At 33.7% G+C, this 19,865-nt stretch overlaps 1 protein-coding gene across 5 annotated transcripts in view; it reads right to left on the bottom strand.

Moving 5' to 3' along the window:
- Positions 1-19,865, bottom strand: part of SENP6 (SUMO1/sentrin specific peptidase 6) — a 131,361-nt gene that overhangs the window by 22,303 nt on the left and 89,193 nt on the right. For 4 of the 5 annotated variants that reach the window (XM_018052876.1, XM_018052877.1, XM_018052878.1 and 1 more), the window contains 8 exons: positions 15,026-15,264; positions 12,214-12,384; positions 11,256-11,289; positions 10,423-10,617; positions 9,232-9,458; positions 7,797-7,906; positions 7,564-7,680; positions 170-292 (listed from right to left, as the gene is read on the bottom strand). In XM_018052876.1, coding sequence (XP_017908365.1) covers positions 170-292; positions 7,564-7,680; positions 7,797-7,906; positions 9,232-9,458; positions 10,423-10,617; positions 11,256-11,289; positions 12,214-12,384; positions 15,026-15,264 — 1,216 coding nt within the window. Of the gene's footprint in view, positions 1-169; positions 293-7,559; positions 7,681-7,796; positions 7,907-9,231; positions 9,459-10,422; positions 10,618-11,255; positions 11,290-12,213; positions 12,385-15,025; positions 15,265-19,865 lie in introns of those variants that run through there. The other variant, XM_018052880.1, reaches the window with a different exon arrangement.

Raw genomic sequence — 19,865 nt, 5'->3', positions numbered from 1 at the left:
ACAAATCCCAGGTATTCTTTGGGTTTTAAATATCATAAGCTATATAAACTTTGCTAATTGAGAATAGAAGGAAAAAGAGTTGCCTTAATATAAACAAGTGATTTTTTTCCTACATTAAACTTAAGTGACTTACTACATCTATAAAGTATTTTCAAAAAGCTTGACTTACGATAGATTAGTTGTTTCATGAAGATTTCTCCTCTCCCTTTGATTAAGGCGTTTATAGAAAAAAGAACTGAATATATGAATTCGGTCAGCTTCTTCTTTCTTCAATTTTTCAAGCACCAAATACCTGTTTTATAAGAAGCAATTCCAAACAGTCAACTTAAGTTTGTGTACTAAAAACAGAGCGATCAAATACCTATTCACCACCAATCTCCATGCCTTTAAACTGAAAGACTTTATAAACAAAATTTCATATTCTAGACAATGATTACTATCAGATTATTTGTAAGTAATAAAACATGATATTTGAGAGTAAAACTAGAACTTCAAAGATCTAATCTTTTTAAACAAGGGCCCATTTATGAACATTCACATAAACTTTATCAAAGCAAACCAACAGAAATGCTGGAAATGCTCATCAGTCGATGAATGGAAAATGTGGTGTACGGATACAATGGAAAATTACACAGCAATAAAGGGAGACGAAGTTGGTGCACGTAGTTTCATAAAAAGAACCTTGAAAATGTTATGCTAAGTGAAAGAAGCTAGCCATAGAAAAGCACATATTGTATGATTCCATGTATATGAAATGTTCAGAATATGCAAATCCATAGACACAGTGAGGAGACTGGTGGTTGCCAGAGCTGCGAGTAAGGTTCGAGGGAAATGGGTAGTCACTCCTAATGGGTACTGAATTCTGTGAGGGATGAAAATGTTCTAGTATTAATTATGGTGGTGGCTTCAAAACTGAACACACTAAAAACCACTGGAATTATACAGCTGAAATGCATGATCTGTATGGTATATGCACTATATCTTAATAAAGCTATCTTTGTATTATTTTGTTTTAAACACTTAATAAACCATGATGACCTAGCCACAGACTACTTTTTATAAAAACAGAAATGAAACAGAAAGAACCTGTACAGTAGTGAGGTTGTAACAATGACTAATCTTTAAAGCGATCTTATATCAGCTCTAATTTTTCCTTGCTTTAGTTGTTTTTTCCCTGAAGGTAGGTCTATATTAAATAGACATGGTCCTTTAAATTACAAAGATAAATTGTAATACATTAAATTTAATTGTGTATGTCCTAAACTCCCTCAAAGGAGGTATGCAAAGTCAAGCTTATGGCTACATTTATCTTATTAAAATGAGGCTCATATGAAAACCTTGCGAAATCTTGCACAGAAACAGGAAGTACCCACAGGGCACACCTTTGAGACCTGTCACTTTAGTCATAATATTCAATAATTCTAAAGCTCAAAAAGGACATAAGTTACAGATTTCTTGCTTTAGGGCAACTCAGTGTGCCCCCAAAAAAGATATGACAGTGAATCAGCTCATGACACAGTTTAAATCAACTGCTGAATTCTACATCTTATATTCAAAACAGAAGTGAAGTGAAGTGAAGTCGCTCAGTCGTGTCCGACTCTTTGCGACTCCATGGACTGTAGCCTATCAGGCTTCTCCGTCCATGGGATTTTCCAGGCAAGAATACTGGAGTGGGTTACCATTTCCTTCTCCAGGGGATCTTCCCGACCCAGGGATGTCAGATCCCTAGGTCTCCCGCATTGGAGGCAGGCACTTTAACCTCTGAGACACCAGGGAAGCATGTAGTCAATTAGACTTGAACTTACAGACTGTAACCATAATGGGTGAACGACGCTGCTTTACCAAAACAAATGACAATGGCTCCTTTGTAAAGTGAACTGAATGAACAATGGGATTTGGTGACTTAAGAAAACAGACTATACTTTAGTCTGTTTGTGTACTAAATAAAGCATGCTTTATTTTTGTAAACGTACAAAATTAATTTATTTAAAGGTGAAAGGATTTTCATACAGAAAACTTAAGAAAGATCTACAGACATATTAGAAATGTTTTATTATGAAGGCTGGCTATAAGATCAGAAAATATTTTTACTGAAATACTCAAAAATATAAGTATCAGTCATCCCCAAATTGCATAAATTTAGTGGCGGGCTCCTCAAGCTTGGCACCATTGACATTTTAAGCCAGATAATTCTTTGTTGCTGGCATTGTCCTGTGCAGTGTAGTGTGTTTAGCGTTATCTCTGGACTCTACCCACTAGATGCTATTAGATTAATCCTTTCCTTTTGTGAGAATCAAAAATGTCCACAGACATTGTCAAACATCCCCTGGGGCCAAAGCTGCCTCCAGTTGAGGTTAACTGATTCAGTGTAATCACAATCAAAATCTCAAAAGAATTTTAAAAATTGTATTTGATGGGCTGATAATAAAATTTATCTGAAAGAATTAAAAAGGTCAAGCATATCCAAAACATTTGTGAAGAATATGGCCTTTTTAGATAACAAGAATAAAGATAGTAACCATGGCAGTGTGGTACTGATGCAGGGATAGGTACACGGCCAATGGAACAGACTACAGAGTCCTGAAAACAGATGTTTCCACTGTTATCTCAGTATATGGCAGAGGCAGGGTTTCACACTGGTGGGGAGAGAATGAACTGCTTCACAAAGAATACCAGGGCAATTATTTGTCCACATTGAAAAATATGAAATTAGGTCTCTTTCTGATACCATGCATAAAAACAAATCCTAGAGGAATTAAAGACATAAAAGTGAAAAAACAAAACTTCAAAAAGCCTTTTAAAGTAACTAGTTCTGTCTCTCTAACCTGATATACATCCATAAGTATTAACATTTCTGTGACGATATACAGTTCTGGGTTTTTCATGTACATGTATTAGAATTATTAATTATTATTAATTTTAACTTGAATAGCTGTTTCTTATTCTAGAATTAAAGGGAAATCCAAGTTTATCACACAAAAAACCCCCAGGAATTTCTTTCACTTTGAAATTTCTTTCTTTCCATGTATAAATCACTTAAATATTAAAACTAATGCACCTGTTATAAGGAGGACAATCTAATAATTTAATTATGAAATTTAATTACAGGATGAAGTTAAAAGATCTTTCCCTCTGTATTTTAATAACATTCTCTAGATTCAATGCCCTTCTACCTTTTATAAGTATGGCAAACTGTTTAAAGGTTTGCTTTTAACTTGTAGAGTTAGAAATGGAAAAGAATGAGCAGCTCTGGTGGCAACTGAATTACTTATTTCAATAGTGAAATTTGAAAAAGTTTCGTCTTTTTAACTTGCTTCTAAAAATCATGAGAGAAATATAAACGGAGTTTTTAAAATCATGCATTTTGTTAGATTATTTGGAACAGTGATTTGCATGAGAAAAGGCAGAACTTGTAGATAATGTAAGTTCACTGTATAAAATTTGCTTTAAAGTTTAACTATATGATGTCAAGAGGCCTACTGAAACTAATTTCAAAAAAATAACTATAAAATCTCTACTCTAAAAAGTATAGACTATTTAGTATACAATACAATAAACTAAAATGTAAAAAAATATAGGAACTTATTTTTTAGATACATCTATATGCTTTCAGAAAGAATTTTTTAAACATAAAGACTTAAATAGGTTAAAAGGATGAAGAAACATACATCACGCAAACATGAACCAAAAAAAAGCTGTAGTAGCTATATTAATTTTGAACAAAGTAGGATTAAAAACAAGGAGATTATCAAGAATAAAAAGGAATATTATATAATGATAAGGGGCTTGATTCTCCAAGAAGACATTAACATGCATGTAGCTAACAAAAGAGCTTCACAATACATTAAGGAGAAATAGACAAGTCAATAATTATAGTTGGAGATTAATGACTTTCTCAGGAATTGAGAGAACAAGCAGGTATAAAATCACTAAGGACAAAGATGATATGAATAGTAACTGTCAAACAACTTGACCTAGCTGACATTCATAGAACACTTTATCCAATAACAGCAGCACTGTTCTACACAATTGCTTAAGATTTTGCAGTTGCTTGGTTTCTTAAGGTGGTATACACTAGTATTAAGACAACATCTCTTGAAAACTTATGGAAAAAATGCAGAACAGTTTACAATCTTAACCATTTTTAAGTGTACAATTCAATAATGTTAAGTATATTCATACTGTGTGAAACAGATCTCCAAAACTTTATTTTGCAAAACCAAAACTCTATATCCATTAAACAGTAACTCCCTTTTCCCTTGCTCTGCAGCCCTCGGGAATCAGTTCTTTGCTTTTCTATGAATTTGACTACTTCAGTTCCTCATGTAAGTGGATTCATACAGTGTTTGTCTTTTTGTGACTGTCTCATTTCACACTGTATAATGTGTTCAGGTTCATCCATGTTGTAGCACGTGATGGGTTTCTTTCCTTTTAAGGGTGAATAATTCTCCATTATATATATGTATAACCTCATCCATCAATGGACATGTGTTGCTTCCACTTTTTAGCTATTATGAATAGTGCTACTATGAACATGGGTATGCAAATATCTCTAAAATAGCTCTACTTTCAATTCTTTTGTATATCCAGAAGTAGGGTTGCTGGATCAAATGGCAGTTCGATTTTTCATTTCTTGAGGAACCACAACACTGTCTTCTGCAAAGGCTGTTCGATCTTATACTCCAACCAGCTGTGTACGAGGGCTGGAATTTGTTCACATTCTTTTGTACACTTGTTATTTTGGGGATTTTTTTTTTTTTTTTAATAAAGCAGCCATCCTACTTAATGGGTATGAGGTGAGATCTCACTGTGGTTTTGATGTTCATTTCTCTGATGATTAATAACATTGAAGATCTTTTCATATGCTTTGTTGGGTATTTTTATGAAATAATATCCTTTAATTTAGTTATCAAGAACTTTGAATTTGTCCTTGAATATGGGTGAGGTTTCAAAAGAATCTACATATGCAAAGTTAGGCATTTAAAATCTAGGACAGTTTCTCTTGCCAGCAAATCTTTATTTTAAAATTCTTACCTGTCAAATACCTTCAGAATCTATTGTCTCCTTACTCGCTCTCTTTTAAAATCTACTCTGCTGGGTTTGTCCTTATAGCTCTTTTTCTCATTCTACATTCCTCACTGTGCAATTTCATCCATTCTCCTAATTAAACTACTATCTGTAAAGCCTTCTATCTCTATGTGTCTCTAGGTCAGAACTCAACTGACCTCTATAACCATATATACAATTGTTTACTGACATTGTCCCTTTTGTCATATCACAGTTCGGTTAGTGGCAAAATCATTTGGACATCTTACTAGTAAGAAAACCAGGAGTTATTTGACATCTATTTATTTATCTTCTTAATATGCAGTCGATCAGTCCAGGACTTCTGCTAAACAACTCTACCTCTTAAAACATTTCATTATTTTTTCTTCACTGCAACTAAAATGCCTTAACTAGGCTTCTTATATCACCTTAGTTAAATTTGCTTAAATCATCTCTCATCTAGACATTCACAATAAACCTGCTTGTCAAAATGACCTTAAGGAAACAATTACATGTCACTTTTCTGATCAAAATCTTTCATTGTGAATAATAATGCTGTCTTTTCCCAAAGTATGGGCTGCAATCATAGGCTATAAAAATCAATCCAGTGGCTTTTAACAACCAGTTTAAAAAATATATATATTATACATTTGAATAAACAAAATATATTGGAGAGCACTAGATACACTGATGTTGTTTTGTTTCATACACACATTCATTTTATATCACAAAGCAGTAAACACATACAGTTTATACATAAACACACTACACATACATGTTATATATGTGTATTCCAGATCATGATGTAGGCCCTTCAAGGAAAGCTTCTTGATTCTTCATTTCTCAACCCCCAAAGAGAATGCTGCTTTTTCTGCTATATTTGCACCATGCTAATGCTTCTGTCAATACTTTAATCCCATATTTGTATTCCCTATAAAATCATAAACTTCTAATACAGTGTGTATGTGCGCTCAGTAATTCAGTCATCTCTCTTTGAGACCCCATGGACCGCAGCCCATCAGGCTCCTTGGTCCATGGAATCTTCCAGGCAAGAATACTGGAGTGGGCTGCCATTTCCTTCATCAGGGGATCTTGAGGACTCAGGGATCGTACCCGGGTCTCCTGCACTCAGGCAGATTCTTTACCATCTGAGCCATCAAGGAAGCCCCAAACACTCTTAACAGTAACAATGTAACAAGCTACTATTTATGATCACTTTGCAAGTGATATTTTTTCTAGATTCTTTTAGATATTATTCCCATTTAAAAAATTCATTTATTTTGAGGATAATTACAATATTGTGATGGTTTCTGCCACACATCAACATGAATTTGCCATAGGTATACATGTTTCCCACACATCCTGAACCTCCCTCGCACATTCCTCCCCACCCTATCCCTCTAGGTTGTGACAGAACACCAGCTTTGGGTGCCCTGCTTCATGCATCAAACTCATGCTGGACATCTTTTTTACACAGGGTAATGTATATGTTTTAATGCTATTCTCTCAAATCACTCCACCCTCTCCTTTTCCCACTGAGTCCAAATGTCTGTTCTTTACATCTGTGTCTCCTTTGCTGCCCTGCATGTAGAATCATCCACTGGTACCATCTTTCTAAGTTCCATATATATGCGTTAATACACAGTATTCATCTCTTTCTGCCCTGCAGGTAGATTAATCAGACTCCATATATATGCATTAAATATACAGTATTTGGTTTTCTCCTTCTGACTTACTTCACTCTGTATAATAGGCTCTAGGTTCATCCACTTCATTAGAACTGACTCAAATGCATTCCTTCTTATAGCTGAGTAATATTCCATGGTGTATATGTACCACAACTTCTTTATCCATTCATCTGCTGATGGACATCTAGGTTGCTTCTGTGTCCTAGCTATTGTAAATAGTGCTGCAATGAACACTGGGTCTGACAATGAAAGCACAGTGTCTGTTTCAATTCCGGTTTCTTCAGGGTATATGCCCAGCACTGGGACTGCTGGGTCGTATGGCAGTTCTATACCCAGTTTTTTAAGGAACCTCCACCTTCTTCTCCATAGTGGCTGTACCAGTTTGCAATCCCACTAACAGTGTAAGAGGGTTCCCTTTTCTCCACACCATCTCCAGCACTATCATTCATCATAGTTTTGGAAGTTCTAGCCACAGCAATTAGATAAGAAATAGAAATAAAAGGAATCCAGATTGGAAAAGGAGAAGTAAAACCCTCACTGCAGATGCCATGATCCTCTACACAGAAAAGCCTAAAGATGGCATCAGAAATTACTAAAGCTAATCAATGAATGCAGTAAAGTCACAGGGTATAAAATTGATACACAGAAATCCCTTGCATTCCTATTATTCTCATTTTCAAAATGAAGAAACACACAGAGACATTACTTTCCAAATGTCACACAGTGAGTGGCATTGATGGAATTCAAAATACAATTCTGACTCTAGAAAACAAACATACATTATGATGTGTTAAAAATTTGCTAAAAGGCTAGGAGAAAATTAACTTACTTCAAATAAAAGTCTATAATAACATCATTTAAAAATTCTCCTTCACTTAGACAATGCAGGTCCTCATTAGTAACGGAGATGCCTCCCTTAGCTGGAGGTGGTGGATATACTATCAATCTGTAACAAAATTTTAAAAAATAAGCAAACAAAACAAAAATAGGTCTGTATAACACTGAAATGTAATAAAACAGAGAAGAAATTTAAGTGTTGCAAATGTAAAGGAATTCTCTCACTTTTCTACAGGACCCATGAAGATGGTATGGCTCTCTCCAGTTTCTTCCTCATCATCAAAAAATTGGAATTCTTGTTTGTTTTTAAGTTGTATTTTAGATTCAAGGGCCACCTGGTAAGGAAAATTAAATTACCAGTTCACAAAATCAATTTGAAAAAATTTCAACAGGAAGATAAAGGCAAGAATGCTTTTTAATTAAAAAGGATTAAAAATAAAAAACAGGCAAAACTAGGGTCCACTTTCTTTTTTATCTGTAGCTTCTAGAACAATACTTCCAATTTTTGTAACTGGTTTTCTGATATCTTGTCTAAGATCTCTATCATCCATATTAAATTAGATTATGTTAGTAAAATCCAAAGAACAGATAGTGGTTTTTTCTTCTACAAGTGGAGGCCTACCTAAGTTCAGTGCCTAGGAAATCCATGGAATATGGGAGCAGAGGCTCAGGGAACACAGTCCATTGAGCTTCAGTTCTCCAGAATCAAGAAGTCCTTAAAGAAAGAGCCTTCCATTGAAATCTGAGTCCATCACAGCTGCCTTATGGCTCCAGCTGCTCTTTTCTTCCTCTGGAATTATTTCCTGTAGCCAATTCTGCAAAAGAAGGGGAATGGTTCCCCTTCCTCCTCCTGTTCTTTTCTTCAACCCACTAACTGTGTGGATAGTTCTTTTCTGGTGAAGTCTTGCTCAACTTCACCAGTATTATGCCTTGGATAGCCCTATTTCCAAATTTGTAGGCAGGCTGCAACATTCAAGCATTTTTAATAAATTGTCAGCAAACTCCAGTTGCTGTCGTAGGAGACAAATTTCGAGTATTTAAGTTGTATTTTTATTGATTAACTTACATTGTATGTTACAGCAGTATTGTGGCCTTTGATTCAGCTGGCTTCAGAGTTACTTACTACATGATCAATTATTCTAGAATCAGTTATTCTAGAATTGGTGAGAGTCAGAATCAAAAGGTTTATATTTTTCCTTTCCAAGTTTTCAACCGTGTATGCACATGTTACACATAAAACTACAATACATCAGGAACCAAAATGCCTTTATTTGTACTGAAGCCAATGTCACCAATAGGAATCTCTAGCAAATTTAAGAACTAGAATACCAGTCACTTTGAATGTAGCACTGCGTGTATATGTATGCTGAGGGGGGGTGGAGGTGGGGGAAGAAAAAGGGACGAGAGAAAAAGAAAAGGAGACAAAAAGTAAAGACAAGAACAGAATGTGGAAAGAAACTAAAATACTTCTGAGACTTGTACCAAATACTATTTGTGTCACAAATCACCCACCACCGTTAATATTTTGACACCATATAGTTTACAAATTACATATAAAAGCAAATAATTCTGAAATGGAAATAAAAAGAGCTAACTCCAAACAAGCAATATGATAATGAAACACATTTCCCTTTAAAGTTACCATTTAAAAAATAATTACATTTTTAATTTTGTTTTCTTTTTGCACGCAACTTCCTTTGATGCTCTCTTCATAGGTTCTTGTACAGGCAACAAGTCTGCTATTGGCTTCATCAAAGGGAATTTTCGCAAAAAAATCTGACACATTATTCTTTATACCAATGTCAGTAATAATATTTTCAAATAGCATATTTGCCTGAGGATCAAGGCCATTTTGAAAAATTAGAATTATGTATTGTTCTTCCAAATCTGAAAAGAAATCAATATAATTAATAAGTCTAAAAGAAAAAAATGGGTAAACAGATACTAAAATAAAAAGTTAACTAATTATTTCCAAGAACATCACCAGAAATCCTGATATAAATGTTCAAAACAGTGTTTGGCATACAGTGGATATGTAATAAATACTAAAATAAGGACCAATAATACCGTCATCTAACAATGTCACTTAAGTTAATTAAGAGAAAGGAACCAGAACACATTACCCTAGCAGTAGCTCTAGAATGAATCTATTCATAGATGTAACTAATTTATTTCGCCTAATAGGATCCAAATATATTGAGTTTTAAACATAGAATCAATCAGTCAATACTGCTGTCAAACACATAAGAAACTGCCATGTAAATTGGCAGTAACTCCAGATTTAACTGTAAAAACCGATATTCACTAATGTGCCAACTCTTGGAGCTTTCATAGTTATCTATCATTTACTTATCATTAAGCTGAAGGAGCAATTAGTGAGGAGAACACAGCTAGCCACGCTATGCCACAAATGTTTGGGGGAAGGTAAACAAACCAACTGGAGAACCACACTGATTTATTGTAGAAAATGAAGACCTGTTAATGAACTTTCAAACTTTCTATTCAGGCTAAGTTTTAAAGATTCCAACTTGATGGCTGATTTACAGTTACAACTTCTATCAGTACATTAAAACAAAACACCTCATTTTACTCAGATTATACAGTGTTAAATAAACACTATGTATATTTTGGGGTTTCAACCCGTTTTGAAAACTTTCCAAATGGCTAAACCTGGGTTTTATCTTCAGAACTTCCATTTTCTATGGACTTTTCCTCTTCTATAAAATGAGGGAAGTAATATCTTATGTCATTATCAAGAGTGTAGGTAATACAAATATATCTAAGGTATCTTATCAATATCAACTCACAGTCTGCTAACCAATGTATTGTAAATTTGCTCTACATAACTTACTTGTTAATTTATTTACTCCTTTACAGTCATTCCAAACTTTATCCTCCATGTTCATCTGCAGTTGCATGCTCAGCTTCTGATAAACTGCCGGTTTAGTCTGAAGAAACACTACTGGTAATTTTCGGACACTACACCATTCACATTTTGTTAGATCAGAGGTATTTAAAGTAATCCCTACAGGATCATTTTCTGGTTCTGGAGAAAAACAAATGGAAATGGAAAAGGAATCAGTTCTTAAGAGGGCAAAATCATGAATGGTGGAAACTAGGGAATTACAATTTTAAAGTACACATTTATTATGAAAAACTGAAAGTGAGAGTGTTAGTTGCTCAATTGTGTCCGACTCCAAAACGCCATGGACTATAGCCTGCCACACTAACCTGTCCAAGGATTTTCCAGGCAAGAATAGCGGAGTGGGTAGCCATTCCCTTCTCCAAGGGATGTTTTTGACTCAGGGATCAAACCTGGGTCTCCTGCATTGCAGGCAGATTCTTTACTATCTGAGCCATCAGGGAAGCCCCCACATATTTATTATATTTTGTACATGGTAACTTTAGTGGGAAAATGAAGAAAAATCTTTGATCTTAAAGAAGTATCTAAATACATTTTTTCCCATATGGAAAGAGAATTCTAATGAAGAATACTTAAAAACTTAAACATAGCTTCTGTGATGTTATAGTATGAAATTTCCACTCTTAAGGTATAATGCCCTTTGTTACAACGCATATAATAACTAATTATCTTAGTGAATTTTAAAAATAACGTTTTTTATTCCAGTAAAGTGTTTTAGGTAAACAAAGCTTTAGTGAGCAGTAGGACATACAACAGCTTACCTTCTAGCTGTATCTTGATAAAATCTAAACAAAACTAAAAAATAAGATAAATTAGTAACAATCATAGATTTTGGGGGAAGATTTTGCTACAGAGACCCTAAATGACATGCTGTTTGGACTCTGCCTATAGAAGGCAGAAAAACTGATTCATGTACTGCATTTGTCCATCTGATCTTTGTAATACCGAGAATGACGCCAGCCTCTATTCATTAAAAAATAGTTGGAAACACAGAATTAAGGACACCCGAGTTAAGCAGCCTTGTAAGTACAGTGCTATTGGAAGATTAACCTACCAACAATGCATAGGATACATCAGAAAGAAAACAAAATATGACTTAGAAGGCAGATTAAGGAGATTATGCTACAATCTTAAACAGAAAATATACATTTGAATTGGACTGGTGGTAGCAGAATAACAATGAGACAGGTATGATAGTAAGATAAAGGGACGAAAGAAAGCTCTTTGGCTTCTCTGGACACTGAACTAGTTCAAAAGCACAATGCCTCTTGGGCGGCCACCAAAGTCCAATAATCTATTTCTAGGAGTCACTATGTCACAAGACATTTTTATGCAGACCCCAAAGCTTTTCAATTCTTCTTTTTCTCATAAAGTTCCTCAAAATACTGTTTTCATGCACTGGGCTGACATGAGAATAAAACGGTAACACACTGGAGTGAATTCCAATTCAGTGAGAATAAACATTTTCCTATAATGATTATGTACTACTTTGAATATTATAATTTAAAAAAAATTTTTAACAGAATACATATGATCAAGTTTTTACCCACTAATTTTTATGGTGAGTAGCTATTTATAATTGTCCATATTCTTAAAGCAATTTGAAATCGTGAAATAATTGCAATGTTCTAGTAAATATTTTAACTTATAAATTTTAAAAGATTATATATTAAATTCTGAATCTTATAATTGGTAGTAAAGAGCATAGTATGTACTTACAATTACAGGTTCTATTAATAGTCGGAAGAGTGTCCCTACTCGTATACTTCGACAGTTTAAAACTACAGTATCAGAGGAACTTTGGCAGCTTAAAGATACAGGATCAACTAAAGTTTCTTGAGAAATCACTTTGCGACGTTTTAGAGGTGTGGTGATAATAGAATTACCAAACTGAAAAAGAAAAAACATTTTCACTTAGTAAGTTATTAAAACAAGACGGCAAACTAAGTAGACATAGCAAAGATGACCCAACAGAAGAAATGTAACTATCAAAACATAAAATTGATTTTACTTCAGCAGTGCTACATGAGTAAGCATTTATTGATTTTATAAGAGTAACGGTAAACTCTTCCTGTTCCACTTTACCTAGTTATTCGGTGAAACTCCAGTAACAGCTAAGCAGAGAAATGGTCCTTTAGGAATCAGATAGCCTGGGTTCAAAAAACAGTTTTACTACCTTTCAATGATCTGATCTTGTAAAACTTATAATAATAACTTCTAAACTGAAAATGTTAGTTTCCTAAACTAAAATGTAACAGTATTTACTCAAATGAGCTAATGCATATAAGTAGCTTAGCATGGTGTTTCATGAATGGTAAAAGGCTGGATAAAAGTTATCTAGTAACAGTGGTAGTAGTTGCTGTATTTGGATTAAATTAGCAGCTCTTTAGAAAACTGATAATTTAGGAAAATTGCTATTTACATTATAAAATGATGCTTCCTTATATATTAAAAACTATTAAATGACTTGATCTATTGAATTAAGATTTCAATCATTCCCAAATGCAAATTAATCATAATATAAAAGTGTCTTTGTAAGTATATATTCAAATTAAATGTAATTAAAAGTAAAGATGTCAAAATCCTTATCATCAAAAAAAAAAATAAAACAAGATCTTGATTTAAATGAATATTTTCCCAGGTTATTAACAGATATCTATTAGAGAGGTTTAAAACTTTTTTTAGTTTTAGAATTATTTCTTCAAATGAGATTTTACTTAGCTCAATAGTTAAGTTAGGTAATTTCCAGCAATCTAACACTTAAAAATATATGTCTTTTTTTGTACCTTACTCTAAAAAAAAACAAAACAAAAAACAAAAAACTCCTCTTATTTATATCCTTTATTCATTTTTCTATAGTTGCTTCTATTTTTGATTTTTAACAAATCAAAACTATGTAAAGGACCAACTTATCCTCTGTCACATATTTCACTATTTTTCCCCATTTGCATTACCTATTAAATTCTGTGGATGGTGTTTTGGTTCACTGCATTGTACTTTCCACTGAAACAAATATATTCATCTCTTCATTTATTACTTTTGCTTGTGCTGAAATGTTTGGAAAGGCATTTCCTAAGATTACACCAAACTATCAACCTATATTTTTTCTATTATTATAGTTACTTTTGGTTTTTCATTTCTTACTGATCCCATCTTAACAATCAAATATGTATGTTTCCATATTTTAATCTACAACTTTCCGAATTCCTGACATATGTACGAATTCCTGACATATGTACATATAACTTTTTAACATACAAATTTATTTTTTAGGTTCTTTTTACAAAAATAAGAAAATATGCACATAATTTCTGCATCTCAGTATTCTCACTAAACAGTGCCATGTAGAAAATCCTAAGCCACTGATACAGCTCCAATTTTCATTGACAGTGGCTGAGTAATAGTCCACGGCACATATATACTATAGTTTCTTCAGTAATTTCTATGAAAGTGAAAGTGAAGTTTCTGTCGTGTCTGACTTTTTGCGACCCTGTGGAGTAGCCTACCAGGCTCCTCCCTCCAAGGGATTCTCCAGGCAAGAATACTGGAGTGGGTTGCCATTTCCTTCTCCAGGGGATCTTCCCAACCCAGGGATCGAACCCAGGTCTCCCACATTGCAGGCAGATGCTTTAACCTCTGAACCTCCAGGGAAGTCCCTACCTAATTTCTATATCAATCATTAAGATGATTGTTTGCTAATAATTATATTCGTATATATAATCAAAGCACTGGAGGTTAAAGATTCCTTTGAGTCTAGGGAATGAATTACTTGGTCATTCAGTATACATTTTAAATATTTCAGTAGATGCTTTTACTCTTTTTCCAAAAGGCCACAACTTACCTTCTTTTCATCAACATATAAGGAAAGTACCTTTTACCTTGGATTTTTGCCAATGTATGTGTTAACTGATTTTGCATCAATTGTGAAAGTTTGTTAAGTATATGGTTATATTTTATCTTCTTTGATATGTACTTTTCCTATAAAGTTTTATTATCTGAATTTCCCTTCTTTTGGTCTATTCCTGTCTTTTTTAAATTTTCTTTTTCCTTCTAACTTTTAAAAGTTCTTGGTTTATTATAGACATCAGCATAGTTTACCTGCATTACAAATACTCCTTTCTAGACATACTGTTGATTGACAGAATTTCTTTTGTCATCTGAATATTTTTAAAATTTTACAGTAAAACATAAAATATACTATAACCATATTATGCTATTAATAAAATATACCCAAGTTAAAATGATCTCTTACTGTCTACTAGATTATACAAATATATGCGCTTTACACTAATATTTTGCTTACTAAAGGTTGATGTTTCTTTTTGTCAAATTTTTACACTTTAAGCCTTTATTTAAAATATATTTTTCTGTATGCTTTAATGTTCATTCAATAATCTTCCCAGTGTTATTTTAAGTTCTACTTAATGAATAATTCATTTTTTTCTATTGATACCACCAAATTATCCTCCCCCCCAAATATTTACACATCAAAGAAGAAATCTGAATAAATGTTAATAAATGTGAAAAGCACCTGGTCTTTCATTCTCGCCTTTCTTGGCAATGTAACTGTAGTTAATTCTGAATCTGCTGGAATGCTTCTTAGTTCATGCTCTATTCTACAAGTGTTTTCGTTTAGAGCTGCTTCTACTTTTCCAGTGGATGGAGCTGGGGAAGAACATGCCGAATCAGCAGGTTGAGGAGAGATGCTTTCTCTTCTGTTAATCCTGTCATTGTCGTCGTCGTCATCATCATCATCACTGGACAAAATGACTATAAAGAAAGTGTTAAGTACTTCAGGTATTTCATTCTTGTCAGTTAAAAATGTAAGTCCATGACAAAAGTTGGAAATACACCAAATCTGCTTTGGATCTCCTGATCTGAGGTTAATAAAAATGAAGATACAATCCATTCTATTTGAAGAAAAGTTAAATTTGTAGAGCAATTAAACTGGCATTTTTTTATATAACATACAAATGTAAAATTAATTCTACAACTCACCACAATCACCCACACAGAAACATAGACAAGTTACAACATTTACATGTTTATCATGAGGTCTATTTCAGAGTTCCAGAAAGTCTTAGGTATGAAGGGAATTTGCATACAAATTATTCATAAAATAGCATGCATTTTAAAAGTCTATAAGACTGCATGTGATCAAATAATTTTTATCTCACACAAGAAATCACTAATATCATTACTAGTCTTTGAGAGAACTTGAACCAGTGCCTGAAAGTGAAAGTCACTCAGTAGTGTCTGATTCTTTGTGACCCCATGGACTATACAGTTCATGGCATTCTCTAGGCCAGAATATTGGAGTAGGTAGCCTTTCCCTTCTCTAGGGGATCTTCCCAACCCAGGGACCAAACCCAGGTCTCCTGCATTGCAGGTGAATGTTTTACCAGCTGAGCCACAATTACTGGACCAATGCCTAATATGCAGTAAATCTTATTGAGTAAATGAACATGGGTAAGACATTACATGAAGGTAATTTGCTCTTATACCACGTACTTATTAGTGAATCTTTTCAAACTCATCTCTCTATCAAATTCTGCAGAGCCAGCATACTGCACTTGAGTCAAAATCCAAACTCCTTACTCTGGTTCATAGAAGTATGCAATTTGGACCCAGGCTACTTTCTTATACTACTTCATTTTTTCCTCCAGCTTGTTTCTATCTAACTGTAATTCTCCTAACACTTTTGCACTTTTGTCATCAAATAATTGGTTTAAATACCACTTTTTGATTAACTACCCAATCTGAAGTAAGCACATAGGTACTTGCTTATTCACATCGACTAATTTAAATTTCTGTTGTCTTTTGCTGTGGATGTACACTTACTCATTTGTTTCTCCCCAGTAAAATAAAGTATAAAGAACAAGAATATCGCTTTTATTTACTGCTGTATTTCCAGTGTCCAAAATACTATCTGGTAAAGAAAGTCATGTGTTGAAGAATGTAAAAACTTGTAAGAGCAATTGTTTTTCCCTATCATATATCATAAACATAAATGCTTAGTTATTATTTATGAGTCATATAACAAGTCCCAGAGAGGAATCACCCCCAGCATCACACCATTCATCTTTTTAATTTTGCTATCCAGTCTCAAATGTTTTTCAGAAGTGATATTTTTATTAACAGAAAATGTAACAGGCCAGATTAGAAGGCTCAAGACCCTAGTTTTCAAGTCAGTTTACACACACTTGAAAGTTAAGAGTCTTGCCACTTACTAGTCATTTGCCTCAGTTTCTCCTCTGTGATATAGGGGACAACAAAGTCTTAGGAACAAATGATTTAATGTACAAAGGATTTATTAGCATAGTACCTGATGTATAAAAGCTTAAGAAAACTTTATAACTGCTTATATTGTTTATGAAGAGCTACACAGAAGCACATATTCAACAGTAAGCCTAGTGTTCAATCTACAGTCATTTTTTGTGCTTAAGGAACATTAAAACTTCTACATCTTGCTCTATCAGAAACTTATTTTAAAGCTCCAATGCTGCAACAGATAGAACTGTACTACACAGTTCTTGTTTTATTAATTTAAGGTAAATGAGGGTTGTACTCAATGTCACCATAATTACAAAGCAAACAGGGAGAAAGTATGCAAAGACGATAATAGTTAAAAGAGCTGTTCTTATAACTGCTTTAATTCTCTGCAAAACATGGAATATAGTCTATGTAAGTATATACCTAAGATTCTGCATCAGAGTCTGCTTTGAACTAAATTCTGTCCCTTTTAAATCCATATACTGAAGCCCTAATCCCCAAAGTGGCTATATGTGGAAACAGGGCATATAGAGAGATAATAAAGGTTACATGGTCTTAAAGGTGAAGCCTCATCTGATAGGACTGGTGTCACAGGAAAAAGAGATGCCAGAGATCTCTCTCCCTCTCTGTGAGCACAAAAGGAAGGGCATGTAAAGACACATTAAGAAGGTGGCTATCTGCAAGCCTGGAAGAGAGGCCTCCACCTGACACCAATCCTGATGGCACCTTAATCTTGGACTTCCAGCATCCAGAACTGTAAGACAATAAATTTAAGCCCACTCAGTCTGTGTTATTCTGTTATGGCAAGCTAAGCAGACTAATACTGGTCTTTGCATTTACATTGCAAACTTGTTCCCACAGAAATCAGGCTATCTTCTTTCTCACCTCATTCTAGGCAGTGTTCAAAATGTCTTTATCAAGTAACTTTTCCACCTACCTATCTAAAATTCTATGATCTAAAACTGCAAGCTTCTTCACTGTGACACTTGTCACTCTCTATTTCCCAGAACTGCTTCACTTTTTACACAGAACTTATCACTACTTGAGACACTGTACATTTTATTATTCGACCACCAAGGACAGAACAAAAGCTTCATAATAATAAATCATTTTAATAGGAACACAAATTTAAGAATGATAAAGTAAACAAAAGACTTTGAAACCACAAAAATCATTAAAAAAAAAAATCTAAACTCCAACAGCCTATATGTACATAACAATGAGAAGCCTTAAGCATAGATTGCCTCATTTATAGAAGAGCGTTGCATTAGTAACTACCTCACAGGATTGTAAAAACCAAACTAAACTGGTTAGTATATAAACTTTTATAAGCAGGACCAATAAGCATGTAATAAATAGCTTAAAACAGAAAATTTTTTTCTATATACATTACTGAGAAACATGGTTTTTAATTTTTCTGGAGGGTAGGGAAACAAAATTAGGCTTTATGGTTTTAATTCATAGTAAACTGCTTAAGGCACCTCAAAACCACATAGATTCACTGTTTTTTTTACTTACTAACTCAGTCTTACTAACTTTCAGTTCCCCTCATCCTGGAAATCTCAGCAAGCTGAGTTTCCAGCATGGAAGTCTGGCTCAGAATAATACCCAGTAATTGCCTATTGAGTTTTAGAGTTCTACTTATATCTTACGGTAAAATTTTACATAACAACCCCACCATTAGGAAATATTCAAATGATATTAACATATTTAATATTGCATTGGTATAACACTAAAATGTGTCATAAAATATTCATATTCAATACAGACATCCTCATAACATCATAACAGAGTGTTGGCTTGACAGCTATTATACAGAAATTCCTTTACAAATCAAGCTCTTTTGGAAAATAAGCTAATATACTGGTAAAGGTTAAGGTTTCTTACTTTGAATTAAAATAGGACTTGATACATTTTTGAGGTTGAAAAACTTCTTGATTTTATCCCTTTTATAAGGTGGAGCTTTTCTCTCTGTGAGAGAGTAGGCGGGTATCATTATGAACTAACTGTGATATATTTAACATATTTCAATACATAGTAGTTATGGTTCCTTTTGTGGCCCAAGCAGATTCAGTCTTGGTTACGGAGTGAAGCCTTTTCATTTTAGCTGTGTGCTTCTGACATGACCTTAGCTATTTGTGACTGTTTCCACGCTTCCTGATACAACTCAGTGATTGAGATTTATCTCACACATTTGTGTTCCAGACCTAGAGTCAGCCATTTCTCTGAAGAGCTCTGATTATTTTTAGTGGTAAATGGTATTAGAAACACAGATATGGGATATGGGAACTAAAGTTGTTATACAAGGTTTGCTTACTGTTTCCAGGCATATTTCATGAGTAAAGCTAAGAGATACTTTCTATTCAATAGAAAATATTGATATATAATAAGTTCCAGCATTATCTTCAATTCAAATTCAAAGTTAGTTATTTTTACTTCTTTGATTTTGGTTTTGTATTCCTTTTCTCCAATACTGAACATCTTGGTTTCTGGAGACAGCAATATAATTGCTGGCTTGTTTTTATCAATATGTATTTAAAAACAGCAATATTATTATTAATAAAATTACTGAATCCAGTTAGGACTTCTCTGGAGTTTTATTTAAACATTAAGGATGTACAGCCACAATATTATTTTAATTTAAATTAATTTGAGATAATTCTGTGCATTCAAGCCACCAACAAGGTATATAAATTCTCCTACCCATCACAAATAAAGAGTAGCATACTATAAACTCTGATCTGCACCTTGCTTTAATTCATTTGATAAAATAGCTTAAAAATCATTCTATACAATATTAAGTTTCCCCCCCTTTCCAGCTACCTACACTAAAGTTTATTTAATCAGTCTATGACTGTTTCCAATTTTATGCTATTTATTACAAAAAGGACTGTATTTCATATACATACACATATGTACATGTGACTAAAGACAGGAAAAGGATTTAGAGGAGGAACAACAGTAGTAAGGGAGTGAATTTTCAGAGTCCTTTGTCAAATGCTTTACTGAGCTATGCTAGGCACTTCATGTTATTTTTAAATTTACTCCCTCAATAACACTATCAGGCAGGAAATATATCCACTTAGAGATCAGAGAGA

Source organism: Capra hircus, chromosome 9, assembly GCF_001704415.2.
Source record: "Capra hircus breed San Clemente chromosome 9, ASM170441v1, whole genome shotgun sequence".
NCBI classification, from domain to species: domain Eukaryota; kingdom Metazoa; phylum Chordata; class Mammalia; order Artiodactyla; family Bovidae; genus Capra; species Capra hircus.
Note: the sequence above shows the minus strand (reverse complement) of the source record. Positions and strands in the feature narration are given on the sequence as shown.